The 18,067-nt window shown below is 42.8% G+C and overlaps 1 protein-coding gene across 10 annotated transcripts in view; it reads left to right on the forward strand.

The window, feature by feature from the left end:
- hdac4 (histone deacetylase 4) overlaps nt 1-18,067 on the forward strand; it is a 103,018-nt gene that overhangs the window by 59,559 nt on the left and 25,392 nt on the right. For all 10 annotated transcript variants that reach the window (XR_011037704.1, XR_011037701.1, XR_011037703.1 and 7 more), the window contains 11 exons: nt 181-287; nt 480-599; nt 1,335-1,548; nt 1,928-2,136; nt 8,006-8,269; nt 9,435-9,621; nt 10,066-10,199; nt 10,868-10,970; nt 12,217-12,263; nt 15,565-15,672; nt 17,546-17,601. Coding sequence is in view for 1 of the 10 variants with exons in the window: in XM_068329720.1 (XP_068185821.1) it covers nt 181-287; nt 480-599; nt 1,335-1,548; nt 1,928-2,136; nt 8,006-8,269; nt 9,435-9,621; nt 10,066-10,199; nt 10,868-10,970; nt 12,217-12,263; nt 15,565-15,672; nt 17,546-17,601 (1,549 nt within the window). In the remaining 9 variants the exon portion in view is untranslated. The remainder of the gene's footprint in view (nt 1-180; nt 288-479; nt 600-1,334; nt 1,549-1,927; nt 2,137-8,005; nt 8,270-9,434; nt 9,622-10,065; nt 10,200-10,867; nt 10,971-12,216; nt 12,264-15,564; nt 15,673-17,545; nt 17,602-18,067) is intronic.

Genomic DNA, 18,067 nt, shown 5'->3' on the forward strand with positions numbered 1-18,067 from the left:
AATGTACCTTACTGTGTGTGACAGGAATAGTGTTGCTATAAAAACGAAACAAAATGTAACAATTTGAAATATGATTCAAATACAAACAAAAGAAGAGCATGGGATATTTTATCTCAGGAGCTCGATTGTCCCAGGCCAGCATGCTAGAAAAACCAAATCTCTGTGCTGTATGATTTCTAGAGTCTCCCTGCAACAGTGCACCAGGCTCAGGTCCCAGCTCCCCCAACAACAGCTCCAGTAACATCCCCAGTGAGAATGGGGTCACTATCTCCAGCAGCCCTGGAGAGGTAACCAACCTGACTGCCTGTGTGTGCGTGTGTGTGCATGTGCATGTGTGTTCCCAGAGGACTGTTAATGGAGGGTTCAACTCTACTTCTTTATGTTTGTGTGATAACAAGAGGCAAGGTGGTGAATTTAAGACTGTGTCTACTTCATGTCTCAGCTATGGGAGTATTTACTGTAATGTTATGTGTGTCCAGGCCTCCCTGCTTCAGAGGTTGGCTGCTAGAGAAGGCTCAATGAGCCAGCTCTCTCTCTACACCTCCCCATCTTTACCCAACATCACCCTGGGACTGCCAGCCACTGGCCCTGCTGCTGCTGTGAGTCTAGCCAAGGCACAGTATTAAAGAAATATACACACAGCAGGGAAATGTACTGGAATGAACTCCTGCATCTCTAACTTATCATAATATGATAGTAAAGACTTTTGTTGTTAAGTTACTAGAGTAAATAATTAATTTATTATGATAACTGTGTGCTTATCTTTCTTGTTCATCTATGAACGAGTCTGCACTAGGTTTCACCATCCCTCCGTTTCCTTTTTTCTTTACTTTTTTCTTTTTTTTAAAAATTTCTTTCTTGCTTGCTTTATTGCTTTCTTTCTCATTCTCCCTATTTTTTCCATCTCACTCCCATTCTGTCTCATCACCTCCACCAGAGCATATGTTTTCATGTGTCTGTTGGTTCAGTGGTTGGTTGGTTTGTTTGTCAGCAGGATTACGTTAAGAGTGCCGGGCAGGCTTCCATAACGCTCGATAGAAATGTGGGCCAGGAAAGAAATTTTGCTATGGATCTGGATAATGGGACAGATCTACTCTTTTTTTTTCCAGTTTTTTTAAAATTGCTACTATAGATTGTGTTGTTAAAAATTTTCCCTAATCATGCAAAAAACTGCAGAACCAATTTCCATGAAACTTTGTGCAGGGATGGAGCATTTGCCAGACGTATGAAGGATTATTTGGCCCAATTGGAGCTGAGTCTGCTCTAGTTTTACCTTTTTTTGTCCCTCTTTTCTTCTCTTTTGTGTCTTATGCCTCTTTTTTCTGTCTTTTTAGGTGGTATCAGGACACCAAGATGGTGACAGTCGTCTAGCTATGCCTGCATTACAGCAAGGAATCCCTCTGACCTCTCCGTTCCTGCCCACTGCCCACCTGCCCTCATACTTGGCATCTTCAGCACTGGACAGGGAGGGAGTTGGAGGGGGTACAGCTGGTCACAACCCCCTTCTCCAACACATGGTGCTGTTGGAGCAGGGCCACAACGCAATAGGTCAGTAATCAGCACGATGTGGACTTTTGAGAGTAAAGTTGTACTTGATGGCTCACGGTGCCGTGACTATCAACATATAAAGTATTTTTAAGTCGGTAACTTTCAGCTGACTTTAACTATTGAAAGTAAAACGAGTGTAAATCAAAGTTTTCTTCAATGTAATTTGTTGTCATACATTGTCCTGAAGGAATAAAGTTTTGACTCCCTGTCAAAATTATTTGTAGGCAAATGCCTCTGCACTGCTTGTAAAATTTGTCAGACTACCCCAACATCAGGTCTCCAGTCATTCATTATTTCCAAGGTTTATGTCAGACAAAAGTACCTGAAACAGGCCCAACCTTTATGAAAGTTTCATGGCGTTCTCCTGTGTCTACCACAGTTGGTCTGGGTGGCCTCCCACTATCATCTCCCACTGTGTCCAAACTTGCACGAAGCCACCGTCCCCTGGGAAGAACGCAGTCAGCCCCTCTGCCTCAGCAGCAGTGTGGCCAGGCCCAGGCCCTGCAGCAGCTGGTGGTTCAGCAGCAGCACCAGCAGTTCCTGGAGAAGCACAAACAACAGTTCCAGCAGCAGCATATCATCACCAAGGTAACAAAGACAAATCATTAGTAATAATTTGATGCATTTGCAGGGGATGCCTGCAAATTGTGAGTCAGATTTGCAAGTTTCGCACCATATTTCCAAAACAGATTTCCAGATATACATCAAAGAGGGCTGTGCATCTGTTTCCTGCTGTCGGTCAGTTGAGCTAGCATGAACTTTAAGTGTGGCATATAATATGTTTAATAGCAGTCGAGAGCTGTGTTATGAGAACAGCTCAGCATATCGACATTTAAAGTGAGTGATGACAGAGAAGGTTAGGCCTAACTACAGATTGTCATATTAAAGTAACCACAAAGCATCTATTATATTGATCACAATAAGCTTCCAATGTGTTTCAATGCAATAACACATACATAAACTGACAAAACATTAATGATGTGACTGCTGCAGCACAGAGCCTTGACACCATGCCTGAGGTGTCATTTAATTAAATCTGAGAAAAATAAAGATTGTAAATCACATGAAATATTATTAGTTTACTGTGAATAAAGGCTTAAATCTGGATTCCAACGTCTGTAGAAGAGTAACGGCATATCTGTGTGTGTATCTTTAGAGGTTGTGTGTGCGCCTGTGTGTGCGTGTCTGTGTGTATTTTAAACCAAAACACTAAACAGCTTTAATAACATTTCTGTGGAGGTCACAGTCAAGTCAACTGTACTTGTATTCAAAGCTTGAATACATTTTAGCTCTCGTCCAGGACGTTTCATCAATTTGGCTAGTCGTTGAAACCCAGTCATATAGTTTTCACCAATAGGTTTCAACTCCTCACAGTGTGACTGAACAACCTCAATGACTCACTAGGTTAAATATTCGAACCCCCCCCTTCACAGAAATGAAGAAACTTCTAGGATAAGAAACATCGAGTTTTCTCCACAAGTCCAAGGGACTTGATTCAATTTAGAGATGGAGCTGTAATCATCACATTTCTATCGTCATATCATCGCTTCATCAGTCATGTCATCGCTTCAATAGATACTTTTTAGGAGTATGAAATTGTATAGATGTTTAGGGAGCATGAATTACCTTTTTTGGTTCAATAAATTAACTTACTATTTATACCTTGCATGTTTTGCCTTTGGTTTAAGATAAATTTAGCTTGTAGATCGAACAGCATGACAAACACACAAAGAAATCAGGAGTGGATCCAACACTTCTTCACCCCGTCAGAAACCATGTTGATTGGTTTAATGTCTGTAGATCCTGTTGTTGCTCCAAGACAAGAATGAGTCAGCCTGCAGTAACAAGTCTTATAGAAAGTCAGTGTTCGTGCATCACTACGTCTCCTCATCACCCTGGCAACTGCAGGCTGGAGGAAGCTGCCTCTGTATATGGTCACACAGGAAGTGTGACTCACTGCATCTTTGCGTGTGTTGAGTGTGTGTTCCTGTGTGTGCATGTACCCAAGGTGAGAAATGGATGTGCAGCATCATAAGGTTATCGTAGACAGGGAGGTGTGTGTGTGTGTGTGTGTGTGTGTGTGTGTGTGCGTGCGTGCGTGCGTGCGTGTGTTATCCCTGTGGGTTCGAGCTCTATTACCTTGTGCTGTTGAGCTGTTGGTGCCTCTTTGAGACTTCATGCTGTTGTGACTCCAGCTAATGAAGTCAAGCGTAGGTTTAACACCACCTTATTGTCATGTTATATTAATTATTGTTAATACTTTTTTCCAACCCACTGTGACATATGAGTTAACAATACGACACAGGAACTGTATTTGTATATGAACTACTTTCCACTGGTTGTGTTCTTTGTTATTTACAAAACACGTTTGAATTCAAAGAAGTTTTTTTCTCTTTCCATTGTGGAAGGTTCCCAAAGTTTAAAATAAATAAAAAATCATCATGCATTTGTGAAATAGGATTCTTTCCCATATTCATTTCATTAAATCACATACAAATTAATGCAGATCTATCTTCAAAGAACTGATTTTTTTAAAAAGTGGGGATGGTGTTAAACACTATTTACATATATAAACAGTAGTTTTCTTATCCCATCTTGCTAGTGAAGTCTGGTCTTTCAGCGGTGGCCCTGACTCACCTTTTACCAGGTAACCTAGTTGTATGCGGATTGCTCAAACTGGTGTTTTTATGCCGCCACGATGGCGATAGTTGCAGTTTTGGGCATTATGTTGTCAGGCCGTCTGTCTTCGAATGAACTGATTGGATTTTGGTTGGCAGTGTCACTGTGAACTCACAAAATGATTACTCAGCAAAAACTGAGTAAACGAATTAAAACAGATGCCACCCAGATGGCTCAACTTATGAAATGACATTTTCCTTTTAAAGGGTGAAAGGTCATCTGTACTACGTATTTTGTTCTGTTTGTTCTGGCCATTAGTAGAGAGCATAACTGAGAACCCGAAGGGGAGCCTGTGATCATGTTTCACAGCTTTGATTAGTGAATTGGAAACACTATCTTAGTGTTTCTCCTGAAATTGCGGTTGTATGGATTTTATGTCCTAAAGATGTGTGTGAGGCATCCGTGTTTTGGGAAAAGTGCTGCCTGAATACATATCCGTTTTCTAGAAACAACTATATTTTATCTGTACTTTGCCCAGTGTCCTATTGGTTGGAATCGTGTGTAATTAGAATATTTATGACACGGTAACAACCAGTTAATACACCTCTGCCCAACACAAGTATCCAGTAGCTGGTCTGTCTCTTCAAACCAGCTGTTATTGACTTATGCCACAAAAGTAATTCTTGCTTCTTGCCTTGCTGGGAATCTGGTCATATCTCCGTGTGAACGTCAATGTCAGATGGTGACAGCAAGGCCGACATCACAGAGACTAAACGTGTTTATAGACACAAAGGGGAAATATTTCCACCCTTGCTAACCGCATGCATAAACCACATCATCAGTGGAATTACTAGCGCTCTGATCTCCTCTGCTCTGTTAGGAAGCTGCCCACAGGTTTCTCCTCGACCACAGAGAATCTGCACCTGGTATAAATATCAACACAGGTGGTTTACGGCGTGTGATTCATTTTATTTTTAGTGCAACACTAATAATCAGTGAGATCCACTTTTTATTGTGGACTGGCAGATTTGTTGGTCTGTGGATTTGACCCCCCCCACACACACACACACAGGAGGTGGAGGTTGTGCAGACCTGTAGATATCTTGGGCTGTGGTCGGACAACAAGCAGATGTACAAGAAAGCTCAGAGCAGGAAGTACTTTCTGAGGAGGCTGAGGGCATTCAACGTCTGCATGGAGCTCCTGTGGTTGTTCTGTCAGTCTGTGGTCCCCAGCGTCCTGTCGTTCGCTGTGGTGTGTTGGCGAGGGAGAGTGACCAAGGCGGATCTCTCCAGGCTGGAGAAGATGATCAGGCGGGCCAGCTCTGTGGTCGGGATGAAGCTGGACCCTCTGGCAACGGTGGCAGAGAAGAGAACATTGGACAAACTGCTGGACATCATGAACGATGTCAGCCACCCTCTGCACAACGTTACCAACAGCCAGAGAAGCCAGAGAACCCTAAGCAGCCAGACGCTGCGCCTCCCAACATGCAGGACAAACAGACTTAAGAACCCCGTCATCCCCCGAGCCATTAAACTGCTCAACTCCTCTCTGGGGGAGAAGAAGAAGAAGAGAGTCCACACAAGAGCTGAGGGATGATATGCACAATAACCATCAACACTGCAAACACTAGAAACGCCTTCACTTTTTTTCCTATGGCCATTTATGCCTTTTTAATTGTATATTCTTGGTGGTTATTTTTATTCTTTCTAGGTGCAGGTGCTACTTTCTGTGTGCTTTTGTGTACTCACTGTGCTGTGTGTAGTGCAACGGAGATGTTAATTTCCCTGACAGAACTTCCTTAAGGGATCAATAAAGTTCTTCTCTACTCTCTACTCTAATGTAAACTTACTTTGGTCTATTTTGATAGATAATACAACTACATTCATTTTACATGCAGTGTTAAAATGAAAAGCACATATCTGTGGTTAGGGAAGAAAATACTGAAGGAGGGTTGTGAAACATTGGAAATGTAGTATTGGTAATGTAGCCTGCCAACTTATTAATGTTATTTATGGATGCGGTAACAGCAAAATCACCAACAGCTGCAAAACAGGTTCTGACAGCAGCTCTTGTAAGACACCTAAATGCAGCCCAAGGCTTGTTTTCCCCTGCTGCTGCAAAAATCAACTATCCTGACTTATGACTGGTCTGCAGTTATCGAGTTTATACTCAGGAGTTCCATTCTAACAAATGTAATATACATAAACAACATGTCCCTAGGTGCTCTTTTATTTGTTTTGCCTCTTTTTCCTCCAGAGCAGCACAACAGGATGTCCTCCCTGACTTTAGTATCACAAAATGCCTACTTCAATGCCCCGGTGGCATAATGTGTTTGGTTTCATTGATCTACCGAGTTCAACCTTAGACACCCGCTGCTTTGTGAAACATGAATCATTCCATTATTTCTTTGTTCAGTTTTCTATTTCAGCAAAGACAAAAGGCCTTACCTGCACAGATAGATCAGACATGCGCTAGCTGCAAAGGGAATGAAAGACTCTTGAAAGTGTTTGTTTTTTCATACCTGAGACAGGATAGTAATCCTGAGGTTACATTCACTCACATGATGTTGTTGTGCAAGAGTCAATGAGTGTTAATTCCACCTCCCCCCCTCCTCCCCCTGCATTCTCAGTCTTCCGACTGATTCAACAAGCGTGTTATGTATTGTCTGTCCCCCTTATGGTTCACATCCTAGCAACTATTTCCTCTGTTAAAACAGATTGGAAGAAGAAAAACAGAGAAAAACAAAAGAGACAGGAAGAGAGAGAATCGGCAGTGAGAGTGGATGAGTGTTTTGAGTTTGTTTGGAGAAGAGGGACTGGGATGAGGCAAGAGCCTGCTCTCTGACGTCAATGGACTGTTCCCTGGGCTATGTGCCAGAGAAGTGTGTGTGTATGTGTGTGTGTGTGTGTGTGTGTGTGTGTGTGTGTGTTTTCCATGCACAACCTGCAGTCTACTCCAATCATGACCTACAGCGTCAAGGTTGAGGTGTTTGACGACAGGGACAGCTGCCACAGCGAGGTTCCCACAATTCCCCCTTTAGAAACTTAGCTCGCCTTATATTTTTCTGTCTTTTGTTCGTTTTCTACTCTTGTTAATGCAAAAAAACCCCAAACCAAACGTAAAGTTATCTCTCTGTTTATGAAATTCTGATATCAGCGAAGATCAGAGGTCAGAGTACAGGTTCAGTTTATCTCGCTGTGTACAAAAAGTACAAGCTAATGTTAGCTTTTCCATCAGGTCACTGTTTTTGTGTGCTGAAACAGATCAGGCAGCTATTTTTGGAATCCAAAACATCTTCAGCTGACCGGTGCTCATTAAAGCGGTGCATCACACTCCGTTGAAGTCCTCAATGTTCTCTCAGTTTGTCCTCCCTCCCTTCCGTTCTTTAATCTTCTTGTGGCGTCTGGACTCTTTGCTTGTACCAAGTACCATTGGCCGGCAGTAAATCCCATACCAATGTTGTGCTGTTAATTATAGTTTTTGTTGTAATTGTTGCTATTTTAATCCCGTACACTGAGGTTGTGTTTTCACCTGTGCTAATCTGTTTGTTTGATGGTAGCCGGGGTACCACAAAAACCACTGGATAGATTTCCATGAAACTTGGTGAGAGGAAAGTCCCAGGATTCTTTTTATTGTTGATGCTTCCTCAAAGTTCTCATTAAAAAAATGAGTAGATTTTGTCACATCTTCGTGGAGGTGTGGAGCGTGACCCAGTCAAGGCCCCTTCATGCCATCTTTACATACATAAATGCATGTTCTTTTTTTTCACTTAGTTTTATCTTCTTTTTTGTGTACAAACACGTTTGTCTCACGTCATCTTCTGCTCCTGTCCTCCAGATCATGTCAAAATCCAGCGATCAGGTCTCTGTTCCGAGCTCCAACGCCTCGGGACCGGCCAGACAGCACCAGAGTCACCCAGAAGAAACAGAAGAGGAACTCAGGGAGCACCAGGGGCTTTCTTCATCCTCCTCATCCTCCTCTTCTATATCTGCCCAGGAGACAGGGGTTCTGCGAGGGCTGGTCATCAAGCAGGAGCCCCCAGACCCCCAAGAGCAAGACGAGAGGGAGAGGCAGGCAGAGACGGACTACCTGTTCAGACAGGTAAGGATGAGGGCTGACCAAAGCGGACAACTGGAGATCGACTGTGTGAAATTAACATCTTTTAAATGACAGATTCTATTTTTCACACAATTCCACATTCAGGTTTAAGGAGGAATCTTTGTCACAATTTTTCAGGAAAATAAATAAGCAAAATAACAGCAGTGAGAACTGATTGAAACATTATTCTCTCCACTCTGTTGGCTCAGCCCACGCTGGCATATTTTAACCTATATTTAAATCTTTTCCCCATGTCACAAAACCATTTAACACTTGTTCTACTAATGTAGAATATTGTGTTGGAACGGCTGAGGGCATGTGTGCCTCCTACACACTAACACCACTCCATATTGCCATGCGTTCTCTTGCAAATACACACTGTACACCCACCAGAAGTCTTTTCATGTCCATGGATGCATATACAGTACATCATGAGCTATCTGTGTCCACACACACACGCACGCACGCACACACACACACACACACACATACACAAATGCCTGCCTTTACACAGTCAGGACACCATGCCCTCATCAGTTTAGCCCATCCCTGCTGTCAGCTCAGCCAAATTCAATCAGGCACTCCTCTCACTGTCGCCATGCCTCCTGTAGTGTAAGCAGAAACACCCCTAAGAAGCGAAGAACAGGATTGCTTGGTTAGACTCTCCATAGTGGAAGGATCACTCACATATTTCCAAATTCAAAGTCTCCAAGTGCTTACATGAGATTAAGTGAAGTCGCTAATATGTAAAATATAAGCATTGATTTTTCACTCTGCTTGCTCAGTTATGAGTAGTTTAATGAGTTAGTTCTCTGTTGTTCCAACCTGCTCCCTTCATAGTTACACAGACAGTGTAACAATTATGTGAAATGAAGTACTAGAATAGAGATAATATATTTTCCTTTTTTCTTTTCCCCTGAAGACTCACATGAAAGTTATCATAGAACCACTATGTCTTGAATTGCTACAATATTTATGTGTTGCGCTCATGCGATCGATATACAGAACATGAAACCGGTGTGTGATGACACTAGTAAGACAGGCTTGTGTTTTACCCAGCACAAATACAAGTACATCCTGCCATCTTCTGGCAGGAGAACGCTACTGTAGTTTGTCAGTCCAGTTAAAACTGCCTTGTGTGTGTTGGTGTATGTGTGTGTGTGAGCAGCAGGCTCTGCTGTTGGAACAGCAGAGGATCCACCAGTTGAGGAACTACCAGGCTTCCATGGAAGCTGCCGGGTTATCGGTGAGCCTCGCTGGACACCGTCCCCTCTCCAGGGCTCAGTCGTCTCCCGCCTCGGCATCCTTCCCCTTGGTAGTCCAAGAACCGACCGCTAAGCCTCGGTTTACTACAGGTTCGTCCAAAAATCCTAACAACATGCCACATACACACACACTCTCACACACACTGCAGGTGACTATGAACATGCTGTTTTATCGGCGCTAATAAAGAGATCCCTCCTGAACTAGAGCAATAATAATCTAGATCTGTTCATGCTGACTGCAGGATAGAGGAAACAACACAGCATAATGAGCCATGCAGTGGCTGTTTATGTTCACACGGCTGTTTCCAGGCATTATGGACCCCTGATGATGCAACCCACTATAAGTGTAATTTACTATACAGAAACACCTCACGTCTCTGGAACGTTCTCTGCATGACTGCTTGTTTATGATGAGGCAGGTGATGAAGATAACTGCTATAGAAAACACTGAGTGATGATTGGATTCTTTTCCAAACAAGCTGCTCCTGTTCCTGTCACTGTAAGTGTGTGACTTTATGCGTTTGTGATTTCCAGGTTTGGTGTATGACTCTTTAATGCAGAAGCACCAGTGTACATGCGGGAACACCACCAGTCATCCAGAACATTCTGGACGCATCCAGAGCATCTGGTCCCGACTACAGGAAACAGGCCTCAGGGCACATTGTGAGGTGAGGACACAGTTAGAATTGATAACTGGTTCATGACTGAGAGAGGTTGGGTTGGTAAGATGTGCAAAAATATATGACAGGTAACTCCTGATAGGTTTGAGCTTTAATTAAAAGACAATTAAAGAAGCTGACAAAAAGCTGAAATTAAATGCAAAATTTCATTAAATCTGATGATGTCTCTATATTGTGAGAAAGGTCAAAAGTAATTATGAGTTCTTATTTAGTGGTGTCAGTAAAAGTTAATTTGACACTGCAGCATTGCTGTTAACATGTCAATTTTGAAACTCGTCCGCTGTCAATATGTTCCTTATACAGCTGTGTAACGGAAGTTATCATGAGTACCACAGGAGGGCAGTGTTTAGCCTTTTTTTTTTACAACAATCAAACAAAACTTAAAAGTTTTATTTCAAAAGTGAAGCATTTTCACTTCCTACATTCTGATTTAAACATGCAGACGCTCTACGTCTCCCTGGACGTAGTTCCTCTTCATGAATTGCAAAAACGAGCTTCAGACAAAGTGATTACCTTCATGCACCACTGCGCTCCCTTGGCATCATTTAATTGTGCTTTTTTTTTCTTTTCTTTTTATTTGATGGTAAGCCAAACTAATGATTTCATTCTTTTTAATTCCCCTCCATGTCTTCTAATCCTTTCTACTCTCTGAACAGTGTATCCGTGGCAGGAAAGCCTCACTGGAGGAGCTGCAGACGGTCCACTCTGAAGCCCACGTCCTGCTGTATGGAACCAACCCACTGCGGCAGAAACTAGACTGTGAGACATTTACCCATTAAATACATTTCCAGCGATGCATTTCTGTGCATTCTGAGTTCCAGATACAGTATGTCTTCATTGCGTTATTGTGAAAGGTCTAAACTTCAACACGGAAGCAAATAAATACAAGCACATGTGTTCATACAAAAATGTCTATACATACATACAAAGAACACGTAAAAGACTCGAACGCTAGCTGTTCATGCGACGCTTCAGTGTCTACATTGTGTCATAACAAAAAAGCTCAATCCAATAAAGTCTTGTAGGTGTTACGATAAGTTCAGGTCCTGCTGAAGGTCCTGTTAACTAAGTCTCTCGGGCTGCTTAGTTGCTTAGCTCTTGTGCAGGTGTAGCCTTGTGTATATGTGTAAGTAAAGGGTCAAACCCCCAGTGGTCACCTCAGCTTTCACTCCAGTGAAGACATTAATTCTGCTTATTACTGGCTACACCAGAGAATTACCAGATCCTCCTGCGTAAGTTTCAGCCCACAGGTGGTTTTGCGCACACCGATGGAAGTCGTAAACTCACAAAGGTGGCAACTAGTCAGAGATTAAAGTATTCATGGGCACTGTATCAAATATCTGGTAGGGATTTTCCCCCCTTTTTTGTCAGGCGCTGTTTTTCGTACATGTATTGAGCTGAACCTTGGTAATGAGACTTCCACGTTCTGCCCATTGAGCTTCCAAAGCTCTGCTCTTGTACTCATGAAATGTGACACTAATCCAGTTGTCAGCACTAGATTGACATTTAAATTTTAAAAATGAGAGTTTTTCTTTAAGTATGTTAACACAATGAGCGAGTGATTAACTTCGTATTGAGTTTGACGCCGATGAAGGAAAAAGTGTAGTTAAGTTTAATTTGAAGAGTCATTTTAAAATGTACAGACTAAATAAAGGCCAGCTAGTTGTCTGTTTATTTTCCAACCTGTCAAGTTAGAGTGAATTTGCTCCAAATTCTGTCACAAACTGATGTTTTTTCGCCTGATTTCCCTGATTTCACCTGCAGAGGTTTTGATTATCTGAGTAGTGACATCAGTTTTCCTTCACCTTGCCCTATTAAATGGTGGCCCTGTACACTTTTGCTATTGGACGAGGTCAGGAAGTCAATCGCTCGGTTTCAGGGGTCGCTCACTCATCTTCGCCTGCGAGTTGTGAAAGTTACTTTTTCTCCGACCTTTTGCTCCTTCGTTTGCTAATTCACTATAACGCTTCCTAACTCTGAATTTCTTTCCTTCTCTTTCTTTCAGGTTCATTGAGTCCCATGTTTGTGAGGTTACCATGTGGGGGCATAGGGGTGAGTAACTTTAAGAAGCTGTTAGCAACAAAGACTAAAATCAGTTGTCCTGCACACATTTCTGAGGGAGTTTTTTCGTCCACCAAATATTTCTGGGGCTTTACAGTATAACAATTTTATAAGTACAGTAGCTGTATAAGTATGTAAGTAGTATAAGTGTAGCGGCTCAAAACAGCTACTAAGCCCAGCACATCCTATTTGCATCACTTGTTTATCTGGTTTTCTCTGCAGTACTGCCTCTAAATTTAAAACGTTAAGACCCAGATCATTGTCGATGAGCTGAATTGAGCCATTTTAAATTTGTTCTTGTTTCTTTCCTTCCCTTTTCAAACAAGTCCCCGTCCCCTCTAGTTGTTAAGGACAGTGCTGCGTGTCTGTGAAACTCCAGAAGTCATTTTTTTAAACTTCAGCCAATGTTCCATCGACGTGGGACGAGCACATAACGCCTGGATAATTTTTGGGTTAACTATTCTTTTAATGCAAGCTGAAGTCATGGCACAAATATTCACTGTGCTATTAAGTATTTGTAATTTGCGTTCCTGATATTAATTGGACATTGTCAGAGTTAGTCACACGGGTTTATTCAGTGGAAAATCGCTGTAATAGACGTCTGTGGTTTTACAACATTATGTTAATCTAATCAATACCCAACTGGCTCTGCTGCCCGACTGTAATGAAACAAATGAGCTCCGTTTCAGCACCAGCAAATAGTCTAAGAACTATGTTTCCCTTCGCTTCTCTCTGCCCCCTGCCTAAATAATGGTCCCATTTGTTCTTGTTCCACCAAACAAACACACACACACACACACACACACACACACACACACACACACACACACACACACACACACACACACACACACACAAACACACACACACACTCAATAACACCATCCCTGAAGGACTAGAGGCAACAAAAGCTGTTGCTTGCCTTTCCGCCGCTTTTAATTATAACCAGATGTTTTTGGCATACGAGCTGTGTATGTGTGTGCGTTGGTGCGGTGGGGGGTATGTTTTTGTTTGTGTGCTGTGTGTTCGAGGATGTTTGTGCACTAAGGCAGTTGTTGGAGATCTTTCCAACAGGATGTGTCAGAATCGTCTCACACCTTTATAGATGTTTTTTTTATTTTATATTTAAAATCTATCCTTTATGTCTCCATCTCTTGTCATCCATGCATTGTCTCTCTCTCTCTCTTTCTCTTTCTCTCTCTCTACCCCCCCCCCATACACCCATCCTCCCTCCCTGGAGGCTTCATGCTGCCGTTTCTGCTGTGGTGGGAACAAGGAGAGCCTGGGCTCCGTGCTGCTCTGTTCTGCTCTTTATAATGGCAAATGAGCCTAAATTGTTGTCTTCCTGTCAAACACACACACGCACACACAGGTTTAGGGCAGTGGGCGGGGGGCGGGTTCTGAAAATTAGGCCGTCAGCCTGTGGAGTACCATCATTCTGTCATACCGGCAAGTTCCCGCTCTTTCTCTGCTGACAAACACACATCAACATATACACACACACACACACACACACACACACACACACACACACACACACACACACACACACACACACACCCCTTCCCTTTCACTTTTTCCTGACGAGCTTGTGTCCCGCTCTTGGCTCGAGGCGAAACTAACATCAACATGGGAAATCATAAACCACTCGGTCTCCACATGCTGCGTTGGAACAGCATCTGTTGGCGCTCATTACCCTGACTCGTACAAGTGATTCAGTTTCCCATTCACTCACTCACTTGGCTCTTCATTTCCTCGTTCGTTCAATCACTGACTCAGCTACTGCATGGTGTCATCCACTTACTCTCTCTTCACCTTCAGCTCCATCAGTCACTCACCAGCCATGCTCCAGCCTCCCACTCCTTCCCCTTTAGTTTTTAAGCCTTCGCTAAAGGCACCACTGTTTTGTTTTGTGACACTCCGTCTTGGCGCAGCTTTAAAAGAGGTTGTTGGTTTTTTTGGGGGTTTTTTTTCCTTCTTTCCTGTGGATGTTATTACGGCGTCCTCCCCCCAGCTTTGGTCACTCGCTTGACTGGAGGCGAGAGGAACGTGAAGTGAGCTGTCTGGTTTGAAAAGCTGTTGAGTCACTTAACATGTTGATTGGCTGAAGGGCCGACTGTGTGGCAGGGGTTAACTTCGCCAGTCAGTGCAGTTGACGGATTGAAAGGCGGTGAGTGTGAATGAAAAAAGTCTGGTATGTCTGGGTAAAGCAAGGAGAGCTGTAGTTCTCCATCGCTCCAGCTCTGGCATCAGACGCTCTGCACATGTGTACATTTCAAACACACTGATATACAGACCTTCCCTTTCTTCTTTTCCTCCGCCAGCTTCTTCTCTCTGTTTATCATGTGCTCCATCTGCCCTGCAGTATCTGCAGTGTCTGCATGAAGCTGTGTATATTATCCTGAGCCCAGTCCTGTTTGCATTCAAATCCCATAGAATATTGTGGTCCATTTGACGTGTATGTGTGTGTGTGTGTGTGTGTGTGTGTGTGTGTGTGTGTGTGTGTGTGTGTGTGTGTGTGTGTGTGTGTGTGTGTGTGTGTGTGTGTGTGTGTTTTGTGTGTGTGTGTGTGTGTGTGTGTGTGTGTGTGTGTGTTGTTGTTGCAATGGGGGCTGAGGGTCAAACATGTCTCTGCATTAATCAGGCCTGACCGCTAAATGGCGGTCCTGAGTTTTTAGTTAGTTGAAAACTTGCTGTAATAATGGCCAACAAAAATATATATAAATGTTATTTATCTACAAGTTCATTACCTTGTTAACAGTATTGGTTTTATTTGTTTTATATATAAAGAAAAATGACAAAACCAGCTTTTCTCAGACAGACTAATCAGCGCTGCATTAGTCAGATAACTTCGATGGTCCATATTTATATTCTTACCTTCACTCCTTTGTGTGGTCACATGGAATAGATGTTAAGAAACATTTTTTTCTGTTCTAGTGTTGGTAGGTTTGACCATTTGTCTGCATGAGTAAGTTTATAATTATGTGTCACTGCCTCATTCTTTGTCTGTTGTTTTCACGCGGTGTCAGGAAAAAACATTTTCCAGAAAGCCCTAAACTGCCACCTTCAAAGACTAACTTTGAAGCTGTGAAATGACACAAACTAAAGGATTTCAAATGAGCCCACAGTTTTACTATTGCTCCCATCCTGCATCGCTGTAAACCACACCAAATAGCCCTCAGTAAACGGGAAAACAACTGCCTGTTGCATATTTTGCACCTCCTAAAAAATGTAATATAAACAAAACATGACGGCATTTGTGTGTGTGTGTGTGTGTGTGTGTGTCTTGCAGGTGGACAGTGACACGATTTGGAACGAGGTCCATTCCTCCAGTGCGGCCCGTCTGGCCGTCGGCTCCGTCGTTGAGCTCGTCTTCAAAGTAGCATCAGCAGAGCTGAAGGTCCGTCTGGATGGTTTGTCGTGTCGAAGTGTCTGTTTCCAGCGTTGTGCTTGTTGTGTGTTCCTTTCATTTCCTGTTTGTTCAACCTGATGTGAGAGCATTTCTCAGGTTTCGGTTAAAGTGTGCCGCTAGTTAGCATCCTTCATATTCAATGCCACCTGGTTTGTGCTAGTTTACACCGACACGAACAGAGAGAGCGCTCACCAGTAATGAGATAGCAGGGATGCTAACTGATGACGCGCACTGATGCTTCATTTCAATCCAACCAAGGTTGAACTGTTAGTTTCTGCATTTAGTGAGAAAAAAAACATGTTTTCAAGTGAAATTCCTTCTGCTGTGGACAAAGATGTTTCATAACTGATCAAAACATCTTAGGAAGGTGTTGTGGAAAACACCCAGGAGATACCGACATTGCAACAGGATGTCACAACTGTGACCTGATGAGTAAAACACCTTGTAGCAAAATAAGTTAGCAGAAGAGAGCAGATGCCGCTTCGCCAATCTGTATTTTAGAATTCCACTAATTCTCACTAATTGCTATAGCTCCAAATGCCTTCAGTAAAGAGAAACGCCCCTCCAGGTCTTTCCATCCCTAAGTCTCGTTAGCACCTCCCAGACAGACGTCTCCACCCCCTTCATGCTTTGCCCACCAGCCAGCCTTCCTGTGTCTGTGGCTGTGGCTGCTTACTGTTTGAACCCAGCAGGGAGGCCCGGCGCGCTGGCACTGCAAATGCCAACAGTCCCCACTAACAGGCCCGTTTTATTAGTGTTACACCACAACCACCTGTAGAGCAGCCGTCACACTTAGTGGTGGCTAGCTACGCTAGCATTTAATACTTCTTCTATATACAGGCGTTATGACTTCAGAGAAATAATGATCTGCTCTTTCAATATTTGAATGAAAATCTAAAGGGTTTTACACCCCAGGAGGAAGAATGTAGTGAAACCTAAACGATATGATGGACTTACTTCAACCGCGGTTCAGATTCACAGCTATTTTCTTGCCCTCAAAATAACCCGATCACAACACGCACGTACTGCATGCGTGTACACACAGTCACGCACGCACACGCATTCACACATGCGCTATGTGCTTGGATGCATACAGATGATCCTCTAAGGATCCTCCCGAGCCAAATGACCACATTCCACCTGCACCAACAATTCCCTGCACTCCGCAGCATGCCATAAATCTACTCCATGCGCACATTTACACACATCTGTTGCTTTCTATTTCTCTCCCCATGTCTATTTTAATCCATTGTTTTTTTCCCCTCTGCATGGAGAAACGATCCACCCTCCCCTTGTGTCTCATACACCTACGTACATAGTGTATTATGTGGCCTGCCCTAACCAAGTGTCTTCAAACCAGCTGAGGCGGTTGTCTGTACAATAAACTGCCGGCTGGATACTAATCCACAGCAGCTGACACAACATCATTAGTCCAGCTCGCCTCGCTCCACATCAGCCCGGACATCTATCTAAGGTCCCCACATAGCAGTAGGAGCCCCCAAAACAGTTGCTCTGAGATCCGCAGTCCCCCACGCCCCCCAGCTTAACCAAACTCCCCCTAATTGACCCAATGTAAGCATCTGTTGTTTTATGCATGCATGTTCACACATTTAGATTATTCTACCTGAGAGAAATGGTTTTAAAATGTCCGTGTCAATTTTGTTATCATTGTTTGGTGATGAACAAAACGCACACCGGAGGTAGGAGATGAAACGAATGAAAAATAAGCAAGTAAAGTGTAAGTAGTCTTCATCTGAGAAAACTAAAGAATCATTACACTGAATATGCAACGTCTACTAGTTCAGGAGTAGGAGCTCACTAAAGTTTGCTGTGAGTGAGTGATTGTTGTTCTCCCCGATAGAATGGTTTTGCTGTCGTTCGCCCACCTGGACACCATGCAGAGGAGAGCACGCCAATGTAAGTCGAATTCTCTTCAAAAACCTCATCCTCATAGACGATACTTTTATGTGTGTTCACAAATTTGTTTTGAACAGTACTGCATTATTATTGTGCATGCACAATATTATTTTTGTTCATACAATAATGCATGCACAATAATGCATTTTTAGTTTATAATGCAAACAATTTCATTTATGCATTTATCTTTATATTAAGGAACATATACATTATATTTTTTTTGAAAAGGACATTTACTTTTTTGCAGTTTGCCTGTTGAAAAGGTTTCTCCTTGAAGTTACTGATAGAGCCATTACAAAATATTGCTTTATTTATTTAATCATTACATAACATACACTGTGTTAGCTCTTGGTTCAATAGGCTATGTTCATTTCAGTATGTTTTAATAAACATTGAACCAGTTTGGCCCTCAGCTTGTAGCAAATTTGTTTTTTTGGCCCTCTCTGTATTTGACTTTGACACCCCT

Source organism: Antennarius striatus, chromosome 12, assembly GCF_040054535.1.
Source record: "Antennarius striatus isolate MH-2024 chromosome 12, ASM4005453v1, whole genome shotgun sequence".
In the NCBI taxonomy this organism is placed as follows: domain Eukaryota; kingdom Metazoa; phylum Chordata; class Actinopteri; order Lophiiformes; family Antennariidae; genus Antennarius; species Antennarius striatus.